Source organism: Crocodylus porosus, unplaced genomic scaffold, assembly GCF_001723895.1.
Source record: "Crocodylus porosus isolate Cpor-Errol unplaced genomic scaffold, CroPor_comp1, whole genome shotgun sequence".
In the NCBI taxonomy this organism is placed as follows: Eukaryota; Metazoa; Chordata; order Crocodylia; family Crocodylidae; genus Crocodylus; species Crocodylus porosus.
Genome location: NW_017728886.1, coordinates 169,416,922 through 169,433,512, shown reverse-complemented (window position 1 = coordinate 169,433,512; position 16,591 = coordinate 169,416,922). Strand labels below are relative to the sequence as shown.

Here is a 16,591-nt window from a genome sequence, read left to right as displayed (position 1 = left end):
CCCGCCAACACCACTGCCACTGTCCCCAGCTGACTGGGGGCAGGGCACAGAGCTTGCCCTGCCAGTGGCTACAGGGAGTGGCTGCATGAAGAGCTGGCTCAGCCAGCTCTCTGCCTGCCTCCTCCTTTTCATACCCTCCACTGGCTAGGAGCAGGTGCTGGAAGCAGGAACTTGTGTGCTGCTGCCTCTACTATCCCCAGGTGAGCCTAGCTTCCAAATAGCTGCTCCCTGAAGCATAGGACTGGAGTGGGTCAGATCGACTGTGGGGCTCCCCCAGTGCCTGCATCATCCAGAGGCAGTGGAATTGGCTTGAAGGTTCTGCCTTCCAATGCCTGTTTCCAGCGAAAGCCTCTTGGAGAGGGGCAGGCAGGGAGCAGGTCCTGGGCAGGGCAACCTGCAAACTGCTGCTACCGTCCCCTGCTGAATCTGGCATCCCACACAGACTCAGCCAGTAGCTGGCATGATGTTGGAGCAGTTCTGCACTCTACCTCCTGTGCCCAGATCAGCCAAGACAATGGCAGCAGCAGCAGCAGCAGAAGGGGGGTGCATCTGGACCCTGGATCCACCCCTGGAAATGCACAATCATTTTCATGAATCAATAGCAGCTCTTGAGATGTCAAATCATATCAAATTTTCTTGTGCCCTATTTAAAGAGTATATTAATACTTCTCTAAGTCCCCAGTGACTTTGACATTCTCATTTACAGTTTTCTGAGGAAGAGAACATCAGTTAGTAACAATCCATGATTCACTGGCAACTTTCTGACATTTAACAGGTATATATGTGGACTGCAGTCTTCCTCCACAATCCTGTTAGCTAGGTGCTTTATTACTTTAACATCATTTTGTACCAACCTGGTGGACTGAAGATAGGGACCTAGTGGTAACATTTCTGCATTTCATACTTCAGAGTAAAATGAAATCCATGCCCAGTAAAGTGAGATGTGTTTTCAGATATTACTATAATATACAGTAGCTAGCTATCTAACAAACTTAGATTTGACATAACCAATTACTTGTCTAGCTGGACAATCTTCTAGCAAAGCTGCTTCAGAATATATTTTCCTTAAGAAAACATAAAAAGGATGTCTTATTTGACCCACAGGATCATTTTCTCTTGTGCAATTAATATGGGTCTTTTATGCTTGATTTAGATGGGAGTTTTTTGCATATGAAACAAGTCTTAACAGATTTCTCCATACAATTTTTAATTTGACGTCAGGTTAAACACCTTTGGCCCTTATATTTTTCAATCCATAGGTGATTTTCACATAGCATTTTATACATACTTTTCTGTCACACATTTGGGATCATCATTTCAATGGCTATTACTGGCATATAGTCACTTAAGTTTCTATTCTTACTGACCAGGTATAGCAATATATAGCTGCCCAATACAGACTCTATATCTGAAGCCTTAACACACTATCTAGTCCATGGTTCAGCTGTCAGAGAACTTTGTGTTGTGGCTATTCTGAGTTGCATAAATCCATAGGTGCAAAACTCCTCTTAATTGGGTCAGCACCAGTTACGCTATTTGGGATGCCATGCCTTCAGGATCCAAAAGGGGGTTTACCAAAAAATATGGACCACTGATTTAATGCAGCAGATCAAACCTACAATAACACTCATTATAAATATCATTTAGGGAAAAGCTGTCCAAATTCTGTCAAGGAACTATTTCTTCAAGGTCAGGAAAATTGCTGAGCTTTTGGAAATGCTGAGATCTTTATTGAAAAGGTTGAAAAGAAGGTTGTACATTTGGGAGACACATTAAAAATCATAGAATAAGTTAATCTGTGGTTGTTCAAATGTCTGGGCATTTCAATGGGTGCCCTTAGTAAAACCTAGAGAATGCTTTCCCTCTGAGTTTCCCAGAAAAAAAAATTGAACCAGTAGTATAATTAGGATGGGGTGATCAGCGCAGCTGCCTTGGGCACTGAATTTTAAGGGGGGGAATCAAGGGAAGAACAGAAAAAAAAAGGATGCAACTGCAGTCACATAATGGTGCCAGTGGCATGATGACAGCTGGAAGTTACCGCTGCCCCTGCGCATCACAGCTGCCCTAGATGACTGGTTACCTTGTTATGCCTCTGATTTGAAAAACACTAATTTACATTTTTCAATTGTCCCCAACCTGTGGCTAAATTCTACAGATAAACTGTTCTCATATTACTAACTGGTAGTTTTAAGCAGGTTACAAATTCAGGGTTTGGCTCAATAAGAATATCAGGCTACAAGTATTCAGCCAGTAAGCTATATGAAATAAAACTGACATGAGTATGATGCAACTATATAATCTTATTTACCTGTAATGAGAGTAGTGAGATTTCATTTAAGGAAAAAGCTTACAATGAGATAGGTATATCAGCAAAACCAGAAAACACTAACAGGTAAAATCTTTCCTATCACTATCAATAACTAATTGTTTTCAAGCTAAACACTCAATATCAATAGCACTCTGTTCTAGAAAAGAAAAAGAATCACATTTATTTAATTGAATGCTTCTATTTTTATTTTAATTAGATGAGAGGAATTTTTATTATATGAGTAATATTGAATTAATTTAAATATTAATTTAAACATGAATTTAAACATTAAACATTAAAGTAAACATTAATTTAAAGGGTGTATTGGCAATGCTTTAATTTAATCCTTTGCCACCTGACTTTTTAGCTTCTAGTGCAACCTTTTTTTCAATAGAGAAATGCTAACCCATTTCAGCCATCTAATTTAGTCCACTCTATAGCCGACTTTTCAAGTACTTTTCCTTTCAAATACAGAGTGCCAAAAACTATAATGAATAGATACATTCAGAGTTATGTTCTAATTTAACATATAAATCCTTTTACTAGCATCTAAAAATGGGTGTACCCAGACATTCAAATTTGTAAAGCTCTTTCTTTAGTAATGATTTTTTTTTACCACATACAGCTTGTTTGCCTTCAAAGGATGTAGTGAAAGTATGGAATACACAATTGTTACACTTGAAAAGAGTAAACGTATGGTTACATAACTAACAGCTATTCACACGTTGATTGATAAGATCACCGGATAGAAAACAAGAATGTTTTCTCTGTTGAAAGGCTCTAACGAAGTCAAGGACTATATTCAAGAAATACGTATTTACCGTGACTCTGTTTTTTACTAATTTCTTAAACAGCAAGTAGAAAATGACACTAAAGGAGTTTTGGTGCCTCTTAAATGGCCCATTTAACTGGATACTTTGTTATAGTGTCAAAATAAAGGTAGGAGCTACCAATAAGGAAAATAAAGGGGTACAATCCCCCTGCAGTGAATTAGATCTGTTGATTCTTTGAAGAAGAGAGGAAAATTAAAAAGGTACTGGAGAAAATAACCTATAATACAAAATGTCCATTTTACTGCCTGCATTGTTATTTATAGCAAATGAAGGTTACTTTCACTTAGAGGTGACAAATTACTACTACCAGCAGTAGGAAAATAATAGTTTATAAGTTCAGCACTGTTGAGTTATTAAGGAGGACCTATCTGTACAAAGACATGCTGTATTCTATATTAGTAAAATCATTTTCTTAAATGAAATGCCAAATCAGCAGCTGCATACTGGACTGACCTTGGATCGCGGTGGTGCTCGGATGTACCATTTACAGTCTACTGCCTCCGTTTCAGAAGCTTTTCCTTCCTTTGCAATTTGCACAGATTCCACAATTCCTTCAGGTCCTCCCATCTCAAACTCACAAACTGAATAACAAAATACCAGAAAAATGAAATCTGAACAGCAAACAAAAATATTTTCTATAGCATAATACAATGCTTCTCCTAATAATTTCATGAAATCTAGCATACCAACCTGGCAATGGTTTCAAAACTCCAAGGTCCTTAAAGTCAGGATCTTAAAAATTGAGAAAGAGAAAATTAGTCCAGATAATGTTTTGATTAGAACATTGAATTCAATGTCATTGGATTATTACTAGACACTTTGGGAAAGTAAGTATGCATGTATATAGTAGCATAACTTTTAGGGACCATGGAAACACATTTATTGATAATGCAAAATAGATTGATATTTTAATATTAAGCTCTTTTTATTTTCCAAACCTGTTTTGGTCAGGATTTTCTCTGCCTCATTCCCTATTTCCCAGCAATGAGCACAGAGGAGAATGCAGCAGTTGACAAGAGATCTATATATCTAACCTTCTGATAGCACTGATGTGTTGGCAGAGTACAGGGGATTATGTTTCCAAACATTCCACCCAGAAGCTCTTTGCCTATTTTTTAAACTTCTACACGGCTTGGTTACAAGACATAGCATAACTAGAGGAATATGAACTCCACATTGCTATCTGACTGATCTGCAACCCTGACTGGCAGTGTACTTGTAGAGACACTGTCTTTGACAAGAACATTCCCTTGACTGTTAATAAATAAATACCTTACCAGCTTTCCCTAGGTTTCACTGAGTGAACATAGTTAATGAATGTAATGCAATATGCTGCTTTAGTTCATAAACATGGGAGTATTTTTAATTTCTGGGATGCTTCATACTTTGTTTATAGCCAAGTACAAGATTTACGTGAAATGAATTTGGTCTCAGACCTATGCGCCAGTCAACAAGTGTCAGCTTACATAAATCAGCATATCATAATTTTCTGGCACATTTTAAAGACAGCGCAAGAGAAATCCAGAATTGAAATGTGAAAGAAACTAAATGGTTTTGAGAAAGGATGCTCTTCTGAGAGTAGATTAGTCATTGTTTGGAAATCATAGAATGATAACTCAAGATTAGACTGCCTGACATGCATGTTCCAGCTTTCAACATACTGTCCACCTTGAAAATAAAGCAAATAAGGAAAAAAATATGTTGGCCTTAACATTTTTGTTAAAAAAAATATAGGATTTGGTCTTCCAAAATTGGTGTTAAACATTTATGAACAAATACTCTGCAATAAACTTCCCCTGGGTTTTTTAGAATTCTGAACTGGACTTCATAGGGATTCTGAAAGATATAAGCTAGGGTAGAGTTTTGTTCAGTGCATCTATGAACCAAACAGTTTTCATTTTACTTTACTGCCTCAGAATCAGGCCTTTGTATGAAAAGCTGGAAAGTACAAAGGAAAGTTTAGAAATTAAAAATATATGGAAATGAAAAAAAATATGGAATTTCAATTTGAAGCAGGCCTAATCAGTTTAATAAAAATAACTAGTTCAGTTCCTCATGGGAAGGATCAAACATTTTATCAGCTTAGTTAGAATTTGCTGCCCTAAACAACTAAAGATGTAATACCACCTTGGGAAACTGTCTGTACAATGTAGCATTTGTCTGCATCATCTTTTGTTGTTGCAGACAAAGTCTTGGATAAGTACTCATGAACTAAAGAGACTGCAGAGATTGCTGAACAGACAATTAGCATTAACCGTTAAGCAGAAGACACATTAAAAACCCACCTCTAAATTTAATTAAATATTCCAACTAATGGATTTAGATACTGATAGTATACCTATCGCTTACAGCAAGACATTTAATAGTGGAATCTATTTAACTGGAAGCTCAAATTAACACCCAATCCACATGATGATACAGCCACTGAGTTTTCTCTAAGAGTTGGTTTTAAATCTTCTCTGGTCTGCTGAAACTATGGTGTGCCACAAAAACAACATATTGTGTCCTTAACACACAGGAGAAGGCCACTGGAGAATTTTTGCTCTGTTAGGAAACTCTCCTTTTATGGCGGGAACTCCCCCTGTGTCCTGGATGCCTTTCTCCCCTGCCCTTTTCCCCAGCTCCACACACATGCAACAGTGCAAGAAACTGGGGGACACTAGGTAGGCCTAGGGTGGAACAAGAACTTGGGCCTCACAGGAAATACGTTAAAAAGAAGTGGCAGTAAAATCCTACCTTAAATTAGCAATGGGAAGAACTTTCAAAGACAACCATGCGCCTTTAAGTATTCTAGATGCCACAGGTGCATCCACAAGAGGAGGAGGAAAAGGGTTATATTCTGGTGATGGTGAGATGCTTGTTTGCTGAATGCTAGTACTTTTAAAGCCTCTCTTCCCTCCCTCAAATCTTCCAGCAGTCCCCACCACTTTAAACTAGTGTGTTTCAGGGTGGAAAAAATAGTAAATGGTGATAGTGTCACATGAGGTTAAAGTATAAAAATGAAGGAATAGAAAATACATTGATTTGCACTAGAGAACAAGGTTTCAATCTGTAAGTCCTTGACACAAGCACACTGGAAAGCATTCTTTTCTTTAAATACCAATTATGTGAGGATTTCCAATTAGAAAAAAATTACTTTAACCAGTAGCACAGGGCACAGGGGCAGCAGCAACTTCCAGATGTCATTGTGATTATGATAGCAATTGTATAGCTACCAGCAGCTGCCCCCTTTTTTTTTTTCACTTCTGCCTCAAGTCGGCATCCATGGTTTTTGCCCCATTCACTCTGCACTAGATAAGTTACTGGTTCTAGCTTTCATTCTAAAACATCACACCAAACTGCAAGATATTAGCATAGATGAAAATATATCAAATTAAGATATAGCAGGATAGTTCTATTACATGTTTTGGTTATAAAATTCACTTAACATTCTATTTTACTGGATTTTTATTGTACATAAAAATCATTTGCTTGGGCAGATCATAGATGTGAAGGTTACTAGACAGAGATCATTATGGCCATTTCAGCTGACACAGGGCATGGGATTTCATAGACTAACCTACATATGAAGTCAGTTAGAACCAGAATACAAGCTCATTTGTTCTAGCATGACATTATTTATTTCATAGGGAAGTTGGAACCTCCTCTGGTGGACTTCTACACTTCTGAAGAAGTATAGGAGACACATGCTTCCATAGATTGTAATTAGAAGTGGGGGTGTGGATGGTCCCTCTGTTGCTTTTCAGCAGCAAAATAATGAAAAAGCAGTCCTTCTGTTGCTTTTCAGCAGCAAAATAATGAGATCTGGTATTGTTGTAAAGGTGTCTAATGAGAAACTAAGATGCCCAGTCACTGCAACAATTTGTATGATACAATTAAATTAAAATACAAATACAAATATAAATGAAACCACCACCTAGCAGTCTTGTATGACTCGTAAGGCTGAAAGTTTAGCTACATTAGGAATGTGGGACTAGAAAAGGCCTCTGGGACACTGAATGCAATCCAAACATGTACCCAAGACTTAGGTTTGCTTTTTGAAGTAAGGTAGGTTTGCTTGAAGTAAAACAACACTAAAGTTTATTTTAGTAGACTTTCTCTATATGATTAAGACAGATGGAACTGTTATGATTAGTTCTGCTGAGTCAGAGTAGGGCAGAGACTTTATTATACTATTTAATTGGCAGCTAGTCAAATCTTCTGGTGTGGACATGTCTTGCAGCTAGAAGAAAAAATAGGAAAATCCAGAAGAATCTAAAAGTGGAAACCCTTAGAGCACACTGAGGATCTATAATAGAGCAGAAAAACAGGAGAGAGACGCTTCTATAGAAAACATGCAAAGGTTTCGGAGACTCTAAAATGGGGAGATGGAATATAAAGAGAGAAAGGAAAAAGAAAAAAGATATTTGATGAAACAATACAGGAATATTTAAAAGTCTATAGCAGGGGACCCTCACCCATCAGTCACAGGCAATTATTTTGGTAGCAAGTTGTATTTTTGTTTTTTCTCCATCTTTATATTGTATAATTATTGTGTTTATATTGATTTTTACTGTTCTATATTACTGTTTTATTGATACTATATGATTTAGGCATAAGTTAGCGTAAGTCATGTCAAGTTTCCATCTTGTTCTCAAGTCTCCGTCTTGTCCCCAGGACCTGTTGTGTAACCTATGACTCATACCTACCACTCCTATGCAACTCGGTTCCTGAATAAATAGGGATGAATGAGGGTGCTTGAGGGGCAATGGCAGTAGGTCTAAAAATAGCTCCCTCTGAATGACCAAACCATTAAAAACAATACTTGGACCAACGACCCAGCCATTGGAACCATCCTCAGTTTTCAAAAAACAAAAAGATGAGGGTGAGGCAATCCACCATTGTACCAAGGCTGCACATGCTCAGTAAGAACACCTGGAACCCTCTGGAACAGGATTGACCTTGTCTAGACAGGACCTCCCCATAGGAGATCAGAGGTACTCTGTCCCATAAAAAGGGGTAGTGAAGACTGACTCCTTGGGACGCCCTTTTCATCTGGACCAGCACCATGCCACACCACCTATCCACTCAGAGGCCCTGCTGGTGACCCGCCTCTGGACAACACCTACTGGACAAAGACCTCTTTCCAGCCTGGATAGGTAGCTATCACCCCAACCCCCTCTTCAACAACAGACTTGGACTCTGCTTCTCTTCTCTACCTGGACTCCAACCCTTCCACTGAGTCTCTTTCTCCTGCTGCCATTGTGAGTGCTTGTATGAATGTGTGGGAGCCAAGAACTTCATGGGGCCGTGTAGTGTGTTGTCTGTTTAATAAACTCATTTAGTTTGACACCCCAAGTTGGGTTGTTGTCTGTTTTCTGACTCTTTCCTCCTTGCCAACACTTATCTGCCCCCCAAACTCTCAGCTTTCTGCCTCAATTTCCAGCCTCAAGCTCCCAGGTTTCTGCCTCAGTTTCTTTCCTGGCTTTATCCTCCTTGCCACTGGGCTTCTTCCCTTGCACCAGTGACCTCAAGTAATCCTGGGGCCACTTGACCTTAAGAAGCCTCAGGTCCTCAGCCCAGCTTCTCTCTAGTCTACCAGTTCTAATCCTGGTTCCAGCAACTTCCACTCCTTACACTTTCTTTCTCACCTTAACCTTCCCTCAAGTATCCCAAGTACCCTACCATACCATCCAAGTAAGGAACTCACCTGTGTGTATGTGTAGGTGGATGGTATGTGTGTGAACTGGTGAATATACACACACACACATATATATGTGTCATAGTGGGAGTGATATACAAATTAGTGATCCATGTATGTGTACAGAGTGTGTGGGAATTGATAACTGATTGTTGTCTAATTTTTGGAGTGTAGTATGTATGTCCTTGAATTAGTGATAGGCATGCATGTGCCTCAGCTGGTTTGGATGTGTATGTGCCTGAGTTGGGGGGCGGGGAGGGTGCGCACCTAATTGATTTGTGAGTTTGTATATGTGCAATTGTATCACACCCTCCTGTCTAACAGTACAATATTGAGATCCTGAGAGTTGCCCTGGCCCTACCGGGCAACAAAGGTGTACCTGTGTATATAATGGTCTGTAAAGGGAAGGACTTCTAGGCTATAGAGTTTGCATGTAGGTAAACTTACCATGGGGTAAAAGAGGTCAGGGATTTGCTGTGCATTACTTGCTCAGTGGTGATTACCCGGGTGCCTTTTCTTACCTTGTGGTAAGCACGGGCAAAAAGTGCTTTACCTCCTTTACTTCTGTAGTTTAACTCTCAAAGAAAGATGGCTCTGTTACTGCATTTTAGCTTTCATTTACACATGGACATAGTCAGGGAAATAGCTGATGCACAGAGATGTGGTAAACTGTTCATCCCCTGAGCATTTGCTTTAAAAGGAATAAGCTGTGTCTTCACTGAAGTATTACTGGTTCTGAAATGTGAAAGTTATGTTGGAGTAGTGAAAAAAAACACTCTCTCCCTTCTCTCCCTACACACACACACATACACACACACTCTTTGCATATTGTCAGTACTATTTTATGGTAGAGTTAATTCATTTACTGTGCTTTAATACCAGCACACGTGTAGACCATGATGGTTTACTGTGGACCTAATTAGTCTACTCTGCAGTAAAGTGTATGTGTAGATATACCCTTTTACAAAAAAAAATATACCAACACTGTCATTTTATAATCTGTGTGCAACACAAATTCTGCAACAATGTCCAAAGACAATTCTACACATCTATTCAATAACATTATCATTCTGCAAACTTGTAAAATAATTTGCACAAAATATGCCCAATGTAAATTTTTTAATGGGCAAACAGCACAGATTCCATAATATGTTCTGCCTATATTTATCCATTATGCCTGAGTAAAATCATTTTCACAGTAAATACACTGCCACTCAGGAAACATCACTCATACCAATGGGAAGTAAAATACTGGCTCCTACATTACATGCAAAGTGGAGGGGAAAAAACATATCATATGACATACATCACAAGTTTCCTAAACTTTCCAAATTCAAACAAAGAGTTTGTATGTATTCTGAAATTCGTATCACTAAATATATTCTGTGTGAATGCAGCATGTTTTCAAAGCATATGCTGAGACACTATTTAATGTGCTTGATAGAACATGTTTTGCAACTGTGCCTTGAAATGTGTTGCATTTTTTATATATTTCTACCAAAAAAGGATGCAAAAATGATAAATTTGTTTAAATACTTGGTAACTATTATGTTTAAATACAAGAAAAGTTAAGGAGAGAGCCGTGCTAACAGTCAGGATACAGAGGCTTTGGTCCTACAGAAGGAAGTGCGACTCTACTGTCCTAAAGACTAATGAATGTTTATTCTCATTTGTAATCAAATTCCAAGGAAAAATACTAACCCCCAGCTGACTTCAGTGGAAGCTAAGGGTGCACAGCTCCCCACAAAACTAGGGACTACATTCAAAAGTTTGGAAAGTTTGGATTTCAAGCACTTGAACCAAAAAAGACATGGCGAAAAATGTTGGGGTTCTTTTGGATTTTTTTTTTTTACTCATTCAAATTCACACATGGCAAATTCGGAACCAAAAAAATTGAATTCCCACAATGACATAAGACATGTTTATTCCAAATTCTGGCACACAATTGAAAATAGTGCTGTGTCATACAGAAAAGAAATGTTATGGTAATAGTAATCTTTTATGGAAATTATTTTTTATTACTTTTATCTTATTATATAAAAAAATCTTTTATGAAAAAACTCATTTTATGGAAATATTTTAAACATATATGTACACACACCAATAAGCCTCCTGGAGTTCTCTTATTGCATGCTTTCCTTAGCTCTTTAAAATAGTTTTCCACATACATTTTTCCATACTGTCTCTCACTTTAGCATAATGGGAATGTTGAAACAGATATTTGTAATGATAAAAAGAAGAAATAAACACTCAACACTTGAAAGCAAAACCTTCATAATAATATTTTCTGTGTTCTTTTTAAGAAAAAGGTTTTAAACGATTAAAAAAGATTATATTTTTCTTCAACTTCACTGAAGCAGGGCCAGATTATCACACAGAATGGTGGAAATCTGCAGTTAAGTATATGAAACTGAGAACTTCAATAAACATTGGCTAACTAGAACTCAGGATAAAGGAATTTTCTGTTTCCCTGTAGTCATTGTGCATATGTGATAGATTGACAGGGAATTAACTTGCTGAGCTTTTTGTTTTGTTGTACTTCATAAGATAAAAAAGGAACCAGGCATTCTTAAGAGTGTTTGTCCAGGCAGTATGCAACAAAGTGCTGATGTCTGAAACCCCCTAAGTCGCTAGCTGGTTTGTCACTTGTGGATAAACAAGAACATAACTAATACGTTATTCATTTTCAAAAATAATAAGCAAATCATATCAACTAGTCACAACATGTAGAAAGAGTTGGCTGCTAATGATAAATAAAGAAACTTCAGTTGTACTCCTGGAACAATGAACAGAGAGCTAAAAATAAACCCTTTCAAGAAATAAGAATTCTAGCTTCAACCAAGCAACTTGTAACAAATTTCTGTATTTAGATATATTTATCTATCACAGAAATGATCAGAGATCAGATCTTAAGTGCAAATGCACATGGAACACTAAGCAGGGACCATATGCTCAGACTGCTAGCATTTAGATCATTTGAAATTTATGGAGATTTAAAATAACTTTGGGAAGTTTTAATCTGTCCTATATTCTCTAGGGAAGCATCAGAATAATAATAATACGTAAAATCACAATGCTTGCACAATTCAACACAGAATAGCAAGATTATTCTCAGATATTTCATGTAATTGTGTCTTGGCATTTGAGGATACAAAGAAAATACTGCAAGATGATACCCTGTAAACTGATGACAAATTCAAAAGATTTTAAAGCACAACTGAAAGGATGTTGAAGCAATCTTAGAAGCAATTTAGAGACAGTATAAAAGCCCCTAAAAGAAAATATTTTCTTTTGTGAACTGTATGAACGGAAGGACTGAGCTGTACTATATGAAAAAGAAAATACTAAGTGAAGCAACAATTTGAAAATACAAAAAATGTAATCAAGGTTTCTTCCATCTCAATGCCATTGTTGTTTGTGTGGGATGTTGTTCTAATAGTTTTTCACTTTATACTCAGGCTGCAGCATTCGAGAAATATGGCCAGATACGAGTTTATGACACTGTAAGGTCCGCAAAGAAAGTATGTCATGTTACTGCTAGGTATTTTCTTACTGGAAACCCTGGGGGATTTCTATAATTATTACAGCTGGTAATAATATTGTATTGTGTTTAACATTTGTTTTCTATGTACTGCTTCTAAGAACTGTGCTGTACTCAGGAACAGCCATTTTGAGATATTTGGCAGAGTTAATCTGCCAGAGGACAGACCTTTGAATGCTCCCATTACTTGAATTTTTCATGCTTAGATTTTCCCAGTGTCTCTCATATTGAATGCAATGGATTCCTATTTTTGTGTCTGAAAAACCATAATGAATGTTGAAAATTCCAACAGAAGTTAAAATGCTAAGTGACATATTTGGCTTCATTTATTAAAATAATACAGCCAGTTACCTGAGAATAACAAACATGAAATACTTTTGTAAAGTCTTGAATTGAAGATTCAATATACTTATTTTATTATATTTCTCATGAAACTGTCAAAATTGCATCAGCTCCTTCGCCCCCCCACCCCGCCACACAATAAAAAAGGCTAGTTTTTTTTTACAATAAATGTTGGGCCACATTTCCTTTATTTCACTTTTTGACCTTACCCCACTTTGATCTTCAGATTTTAGAAGACATGTTTGAGCTCACTTCTGCTCTGATTCATAGTTTCATAGTAGGTAGGGTTGGAAGGGACCTTAGCAGATCATCAAGTCTGATCCCCTGACATGGGCAGGAAAGAGTACTGGGGTCTAACGACCCCGGCAAGGTGTCTATCTAGCCTCCTTTTGAAGACCCCCAGGGTAGGAGTGAGCACCGCTTCTCTTGGAAGGTGGTTCCAGATCCTAGATGCCCTGACTGTGAAGTAGTGCCTCCTGATATCTAGCCTGAATCTACTCTACGTCATCTTATGGCCGTTATTCCTTGTTACTCCCTGTAGTGCTCAGGGGAACAGGGGCTTTCCCATTGCCTGTTGGTCTCCCTTAGCCAGTTTATAGATGGCCACCAGATCCCCTCTCAGCCTTCTCTTTTGGAGGCTGAACAGGTTCAGGTCTTGTAGCCTCTCCTCATAGGGCCCGCCCTGCTGTCCCCGATCATGTGAGTGGCCCTCCTCTGGACTCTCTCCATGCTGTCCCCATCCCTTCTAACGTGTGGCACCCAGAACTGGATGCAGTACTTCAACTGTGGCCTGACCAATCTTATATAGAGGGGGAGGATCACCTCCTTGGACCTGCTCATGATGCATCTGTGGATGCATGACGAGGTGCAGTTAGCCTTCCTGACTGCGTCCCCACATTGGCGGCCCATGTTCATCTTGGAGTCTATAATGACTCTGTGATCCTTTCTGCCTCTGTGCTGATAAGAAGGGAGTTCCCCAGCCTGTAGGTATGCTGCTGGTTCTTCCTCCCCAGGTGCAGTACCCTGCACTTGTCAGTATTGAATCCCATCTTATTATCATCCGCCCACCCCTGTAACCTGTCCAGATGCAATTGCAGCCTGTCCCTCCCTTCTAGCATGCCCACTTCTCCCTACAGCTTAGTGTCATCTGCAAATTTGAACAAGATGCTTTTCACCCCCTCATCCAAGTTGCTGATGAAGATGTTGAACAGTACGGGCCCGAGGACTGAGCCCTGGGGGACCTCACTGCCCACATCCCTCCAGGTTATATCTTGTACAACTCCATTAGCTTCAGTGAAGTTTCTGAGGTTGTATATCACATCAGCATTTGAAAATTTATATACAAAGTTCCACCAATACCAGTGCTCTAACATGCAAAATGTGAAAGCCAGGAACAAAAATAATATTGTCCCCAACCCCTCTGCCCTATTTATTTGGCTATGAGGGTGAATAATCTCCAAGCAAACATTTAATACAACTATGTCCAAGGCCAATTTATCTTGGCCTTGTATTCAAACTGGTTAAGCTGAGTGGACAGAGGGTGTGTCTAGATGTGTATTAATGAGCCTTTTCTAATGCTCATTAAATTTAGTACCTCCAGTGTGAGGTACTAAATTAATGCACATTAGGATGTGCTAATGTGCAGTAGCACATTTGCATATTAGTGACACTTAATGTGCAGTAGCTTATTTTAGTGTGAATTAGCACAATGTCATGGTTTTTTATATGATGTTTAATGCACAGAAAAATAGTCTATTCCCAATTAAAGCACATGTGTAGACATGCCCAGAGAGAGGCAAAAGGCAGGGTAGATGTGTGTCTTCTAGACTAACTGAATCCAAGATACATAAGCTTACTACATCAGATGCAATCGATAAAGTAAGACCCTACTTATGAAGACTTATGCTGCACGTCTTAATTTAGTTCTTCTACAAAGGTGCAAGTCTTCCATGCCGGACTTCAGACTAAGATAGCTAATTACTTCTCTAGACAAAGAGACATCAATTTTGTGGGCAAAGTGCAGAGTGGTTTCAGGGGGGCACACAGATAGCAAGACCATGCCCCAAGGCATTTGAGAGGCAAAAGGGGCCATCTGGGGTTCTCACATTAAAAACAAGACCCAAAATGTTATCAGGATGGAGAGTCCTTGGTAGATAAGAGTTTTATAATCATCAAGTATCACCCAAATACCCTGGTTGAGGATCAGTTCCTCTTGTAAAAACATAAAAAAGATGGTTCCCATGTTTGTCTTTGTGTTATTTATTCCACCATCTCCAGATCATCTAAGAGGATATGAGTCTTCATCCTTAGTAAGCCAAGGACTCCTCTCCATTTCAGTGCTTTAGGCTCTTGCAGCTCATTAGTCATTGTCTTTGATTGTCAATCATCAGCAGAAGAAACTAATTTATGGGATAGACACTGTGGAAACACTGAGTAGGCTGATTTCTTTCCTCACTGTCCTGATGAGGTAGAGAAACGGATGCTGAATCTAGGAGAGGCCAGGAGAGGGTGCTGGAAAACACAAAGGTCTTATGATGCCATCTCCAAACAGTGTTGAGTCCAGGATGATCATGTTATTATAGGAGTGTTAGTACAGGAGAGCTATAAAACTTTAGATACTGTAATACAATAGGGTGAAGAACTGTGCCTCATTCACTTAAAGACCAGCTGTTCATTTTTGGCTGCATGTCCTGCACAACAGGTTTCCTACAGTACAGGAAAAGATGGCATACATAGACTGTATTGTCTCAACCAGGTCCTAGGTACTGATTCTCTAAACCAAATCAAGTTACATATGTGTTCTGTTGCTAGATGATATGTACTACTTGTAACAGTGCATGCACTAGTCAGTTTGAAGACTGGCAACAGACCCTTTATTATCAAATTCCTAGGGATAAAGTGAATACATTAGCCTGCTCTGCCTTTTAGCACATTCCTAAAGGTAACAAGAGGATCTTGGCTAGTTATTTTATGGAAGGGAAAAGAATTCCTCCCAACTATGCCTCACAGGCCATGATGCAACTTTCATAAAACATTCATCAGTACCTACATGCAAGAAATTCATCACAATCTCCCAACCCCTTTGAGGAGCTACATATAATAAAAATGATCCTATTCAACAGTATGGAACAGTGGATTTGTGAATGTCTGGGCTTGTTGCAATAGCAATGCTTAACTCAGTATTGACCCCATGATGAGACCTGGCTTCTACAGGGACAAGCTGAGTTATCAGTGTGGCTTTGAATTCTCACACTATATTTTCATGTGGTATGGAATAAGAGCTGTTTCTTGGCAAATATGAGCTTTCCGGTGATAGCTGAAATCCATAGTGAATCCAAACATTTCGTTTAGCTTCTTAGCCTGAGCTGGGGCATCCCAGTTTTTTCTGCTTTACTTTAACAGGAAATTTCATATGTAAGTGTCCACTTATAAATAACATCAGTTCTGAACACATCATTGCCTCTCCACCTTCTCATCTAGTAGAGTATCAGGGGAACAACCTATAGTGAACTTTTACTTTGACCTAAGTGACCCAATGGAATAGCACTGCAAGGAATTTCAATTGTGTTTCAACCTCCCCTGATGAAAAGATATGCTATCAGTGGATACATGACCACTTCATCATCTGGTAGTATGAACCACAGAACAATACATTAAAACAGATATATTGTTTGTGGAGATAGGACCAAATTAGATTATGATGTTTCCATAACTGTAAGATTCCCTTAGATGGGGTGGCACTCTGTGAAACATCCATGAGAAAGAAAATAGCAGGTAATTACTTTAGTGGATAATACAGTGAGCTTTCACAATTGTTATTGAACATAGTTCACTGTGAAGCTCTCCTCTAACAAAGTAACTTCATACTCCAAAAAAAAAAAAAAAAA

General features: G+C 38.6%; 1 protein-coding gene across 6 annotated transcripts in view; it reads right to left on the bottom strand.

The window, feature by feature from the left end:
* Nucleotides 1-16,591, bottom strand: part of NETO1 (neuropilin and tolloid like 1) — a 99,223-nt gene that overhangs the window by 33,476 nt on the left and 49,156 nt on the right. For 4 of the 6 annotated variants that reach the window (XM_019545140.1, XM_019545175.1, XM_019545150.1 and 1 more), the window contains exons 5-6: nucleotides 3,832-3,873; nucleotides 3,595-3,752 (exon numbers count right to left, since the gene is read on the bottom strand). In XM_019545140.1, the coding sequence (XP_019400685.1) occupies nucleotides 3,595-3,752; nucleotides 3,832-3,873 (200 nt within the window). The remainder of the gene's footprint in view (nucleotides 1-3,594; nucleotides 3,753-3,831; nucleotides 3,874-16,591) is intronic. The other 2 variants (XM_019545166.1, XM_019545184.1) reach the window with 1 other exon arrangement.